We start from the raw sequence: 4,832 nt of genomic DNA, 5'->3' as shown, positions 1-4,832 counted from the left end.
TTTACAGCGCACATCTGTGTGCACGGCAGGCTGCCTGGCGGAAGCGTCCGGCCGGTTGGAAGCTGCTGCTCCCCGCCGACCTGGCTCTGAGCCCCCGTCCTGCCTCAGGACCGCCCAGAAGAAGAGGAAGGCGGCCTGAGAGGCAGTGGGTTTTTGACAGACGGGTGCCGCAGAAAGGGCATTGTAAGTGCCCTGCTGAGTTGGTGTGGCGTGTGAGTTCTGCGAGACAGAAAGGAGAAGGACCGGTGGGCTGGCCGAGGGGACCTGGAGGCTGTGGCCGCCAGCAGGACGTCAGGGCTGGAGCTGCCGCTTGAGGCCTGGCCGTGGGCTGATTCCAGGTGGTCAGTGTCCTGGCTCGCTGAGCGCCGCGGAGGGCAGAGGCCGCTGGGATTAGGGGACGAGGAGCAGCACGGCGGGCTGTCCGTGTGGATGGGAAAGCAGCCGAGACCCGGCTGGGATCCAGCGGGGGACCGTGATCAGGGTCCTGAGTGGCAGAGGATGCCGGGAGAACAGCAGGGACAGGAGTGGGGAGGGCAGGGGAGGCTGTTACCGTGTAAGCCAGCCAGCCAGGGCAGGGGACTGGGTCAGGTGGGGGGACGGTCCCCCCGGGAGTGTGTGGGACCCCTGTTCCCTGTGCTCGCTGTCGGCTCACCTTCAGCTCTTTGCGCTCTATGCTGAGCTCGTTTGCTCGGGGCCTGAATGTTCTGTATTTACGAATGGAAATAACTTGATTTCGGCCTTAAGATCACCCCCAGACGTGGTGATAAGGGCGACACCTCCCGTGGTACAAACAGCCACGCGGACGGGAGAGCCAGCGGCCCATGGAAACCAGCAGGTGACCTTAGGAGCGGCGGGTGATTTAAACTTGCAGAAGGAAGTTCCAACGACGGGCGCCCACATCGCAGTCCTCACCTGACCCTTGGGAGGTCAGGCTTGCGGAGGACACGGCTCTGCCCGCGCCACGCGGGCCACCTCCTTTGTCGTGCGGCGCTTCCGGGCCTTGCTGTGCTCTGTGTGGCAGGAACACTTGGCGGGCGCTCTTCTCGTCCCCGTGAACTCGGGCGTTTCCCAGGCACGTCTGGTGTTCGTGTGCGCCGAGCAGTGCCCCCGTGAGCAGGTGGGGTTGCCGGGACAAGAAGGGGAATTAGAGCAAAGGTTTGGGAAAAAAAAATTTAAATGCATTAAAAAGTGATGTATGTTACACTCACAGTCTTTATTTAGTTATTTTTATCTATTTTTCATGCTGCGTGAGGACTCCGACACTAACCTATCGAGGTAAGAAATGGAGCCAAAGATATTTTGAGCTTTTGCATATAAGATTTTCTGGTTTTGCTTCACTACTCTTGGAAAGTACCTAATAATTGTGCCCCGTTTATAAGTATATATGGTAACGCGAGTCAGAAATGAGATGGTGACTTGTAAATTCTCAAGATCCACTTCCGGTTTCCTGAGACAGCCACTGTGGGTCCTGCGTCAGCCCCGCGGGGCCGGAAGTCACGGGAGCGCATCAGCCGCTCCCTGGGTCACTGTGACAGGGGCAGGGTCGCTGCCACTCTCCCACATCATTTGGTCACACTTGGCACAGCCTCCTGGAATGCTGTTGCTCTGGCGTAAGTGAGCTTTTCAAAAATGTGTTTTTAATAACAGTTGAGGGGGCGCCTAGGGCCTCCCTGAGCTGGTTTTACGTGAACTCCTATCACGAATGGAAGTTACCAGATGTGCCCAGTGGCAGGCAGGGCTGCCGGCCGCCCGGTCCCCGTCGTGTGGCGGCCGTCCCCGTCCCCCAGCCGCTCATGCTCGAGGGCCTGCCGTCACCCCACTTTGCCCACAGCCAGGGACCGGCTGACGGGAGGTGGATTCTGGGAGGCTGGCCCTCTGCCTTGAGGCAGAAGTGAACTGAGGTGCGGGTGACGCCGTAGGCCTCCAGCCGGCACCCCGTCAGGTCCCCCTCCCCGTCCAGCCCCCCGCTTTCTACAGGCTTTCCCTGAGAGCAGCTTGTGCACCAGGTCCCCCGTCCCGGGCTCTGCGTGAGGGAGCCTGCTGGAGGCGACGGGGACGCTGGAGGCGCACTGAGCCCGCGTGCCAGGACCAGCCTCCGCCTCGGCGGTCCACAGTCTGCTTGTCTTGTTTCTTTTCTTTTTAAAAAATGTTTATTTAGTTTTTGAGAAAGGAATAGTGCAAGCCAGGGAGGGGCAGAGAAAGAGGGAGACACAGAATCCAAAGCAGCTCCAAGCTCCGAGCTGTCAGCACAGAGCCCGACGCGGGGCTCGAACCCATGAACCGTGAGATCATGACCTGAGCTGAAGTCGGACACTTAGTCGACTGAGCCCCACAGGCGCCCCTCCTTGTCTTCTTTCTTGAAGCGCTGAGTGTTCTGTGATGTGCGTCGGATGCTGGGTCCGCGTCCCTGGGCCGTCCCGCACAGGGAAGGCCTCGTAGAGCCGTGAGCAGAGCGCTGCTCTCACACCGGGCAGGGCTCACGGCTGCTCAGGCCCGAGCGAGTCCCGGGTCGTGTTCACGTTGGCCTTGGCAGCCGTGAGCTCGTGCCCTTTGCACGTGACCCGCGACGCACAGCATAGACCCGACCCCTCGTACAGGTTAAGCTGGAGCTTTGCCGTAACTCAGCATCAAGAGTCAGATGGGTACACGGCAGCTCAAGGGCTTGTTCTTCTCTGCTTTCTTCCTGCAGGTCCTGGACGCCTCGTCCCTTAGCTTCAACACCAGGCTGAAGTGGTTTGTGATCTGCTTTGTGTCCGGCATTTTCTTCTCCATCCTTGTGAGTCACAGCTTCGTGTTGCCCTTAATGTCAGACCCATCACCTGCGTGGTGGTCGCGAGCAGCCGCGTGGCGAGGCTGTTTCAACGGGACGCATTTTGTCCCCTGAAATAGGGGCTTAGAGATCAGTATAGGAGGGAGACATTCAGATCTCATGGGGCTTTAGGGGCTGTGAAAATAATTTTTTTAAGGAGAGTCAGGAATCGAGATGTGTTAACTGCTTTATTTCACTTGTTGTTTAGGAAGCCTGTTAACGTAAGAGTGAGGTTTACGCACATGTGCAGGGAGGGTTGTGGTGCAGCTGAGCTGTACTCCCCACTCCGGACAGGCAGAGAGCGCCTCAGCGAAGCAGATGCCAGTGAAAGTTAACTGCTTTTTAAAACTGTGCAAACATGATGCATTAGCATGTTTATACTCAAACTGTGTATTGTGTAATGATTATATTATTCCTTTTGCAGTAGCACATTTGTTTTGAGCTGTTACAATGGCATAATGATCTTAAAATCGATCTTAACTCAGGGAACTGGATTACTGTGGCTTCCCGGTGGCATCAAGTTTTTTGCAGTGTTTTACACGCTTGGGAACATCGCCGCGCTGGCCAGGTACGTGACGTCGGGCCCCTCGGGGTTGGGCTCGCTGCCGCCGCCACAGCCCTCCTACTCGGGTGAGTTTCTGGAGCTACACAGCTTACGGTCGTTCAGTAGAGTTAGCGGTTCCTGCCGTGAGCCAGGGCCATGACAGGGAGGGGACGGCAGCGCTGGCCGGCATTTGGGGCACGTGTGGGTGTTTCTGTCTGGACCCCAGGGTGCGGCGTGGGCACCGCCATCAGCCCCGCACGGAGGGCAAGTCCCCACCCGGGGCCGTGTCCGGTAAGGGGACCGGGCGGACTTCTACCAGACAGTCCCCCAGAGCCCTGGTCCCTTCCCGCGAAGCCTTGTCTCAGTGACAAAGGACCGGCCTGCTGGTGGCCGGCCCAGAGACGCCACCGTAATGGTGCCAGCACAGCGGGCCCAGCGGCAGCTCGGAGCAGGCGCTCGGGAGCTCCTGTCGAGGCTCACGTTGGGCCTAGACCTCACTTACAGTAAATAAGCAAAAAGTCGAGGTTAAAAGGTTTTCTTTTAATATTAATAATTAGGAGAAACATAAGTGATTTAGTGAGAGATATTTATTAGTAAACCAGCATGGGAGATCTGTTCTCAAAAGCATTTGTGTTTACGTGGCCAAACCACAGCTTCGTCTCTTACATCTCCTGTTTCTTTCAAATAGTACGTGCTTTCTGATGGGGCCCATGAAGCAGCTCAAGAAGATGTTCGAAACCACGAGACTGCTGGCAACAGTTGTCATGCTCGTAAGTAAATACTGAAAACCGAAGCTTCTGGAAGTCTCTCTGGCAGTGCTGTCTCACAGCTAACTGCCCGCCGTAGGTCAGACCACCCTGCGTGTCCCGCTGCACTGCATGCGAGTCCTCATCACATCCGCGAGGCCGTGTGCGTGAGCAGGTAGATCATACAGGGACCGACCCAGAAAATCCCACGCGCGCTGCTTGACAGCTGCTCCGGTGTTTGAGGTGGAGATAGGGCAGGGGCGCCTTTCATTTCCAGGCCCCCTGGAGGCTCTAACCGGATGTGTGCTCCTGGGGGTGGGGCCGGAATGCCGGTGTCCTCTGGGCCATCGGAGTCTCCTCGGGGACACTTGGCTTCTTAAGTGGCCAGTCGTCTGGCTTGCCGCCTTCCCCAGGTCACTGTTTGTCACCGACGGTGTGGCTCCTGTGGCAACACCTGTGAGGGTTCCGGGTCGCTGTCCCCCGTGGCTGCTGGGCCTCCCCTCTGAAATTTGCTCTGTGGCTCTTCGAACCGGGTGAGGTCTGTGGGCTCGTGGCTAGAAACCGTTCCCACGCCGCGCATCTTGGGTTCTTGGCTGATGTTTCGGGTGTCCTGGGCCAAGGAACCCGAGTGTGCCTGATCCCCGAGCCCTCGGCACCCAGCGTGCTCGCTGGTGCCTGCAGCGGCCCCCCCGCCTGACCGCACGCCGGCGGGTGTCAGGGCCAGTCGGCCTCG

At 58.2% G+C, this 4,832-nt stretch overlaps 1 protein-coding gene across 1 annotated transcript in view; it reads left to right on the top strand.

Annotated features, from left to right (window-relative positions):
• SFT2D1 (SFT2 domain containing 1) overlaps positions 1-4,832 on the top strand; it is a 15,568-nt gene that overhangs the window by 2,019 nt on the left and 8,717 nt on the right. The window contains exons 3-5 of the mRNA XM_077757388.1: positions 2,690-2,776; positions 3,295-3,377; positions 4,042-4,123. Coding sequence (XP_077613514.1) covers positions 2,690-2,776; positions 3,295-3,377; positions 4,042-4,123 — 252 coding nt within the window. The remainder of the gene's footprint in view (positions 1-2,689; positions 2,777-3,294; positions 3,378-4,041; positions 4,124-4,832) is intronic.

This window comes from Crocuta crocuta, unplaced genomic scaffold (assembly GCF_008692635.1).
Source record: "Crocuta crocuta isolate KB4526 unplaced genomic scaffold, BGI_CrCroc_1.0 scaffold506, whole genome shotgun sequence".
Taxonomy (NCBI): Eukaryota; Metazoa; Chordata; class Mammalia; order Carnivora; family Hyaenidae; genus Crocuta; species Crocuta crocuta.
Note: the sequence above shows the minus strand (reverse complement) of the source record. Positions and strands in the feature narration are given on the sequence as shown.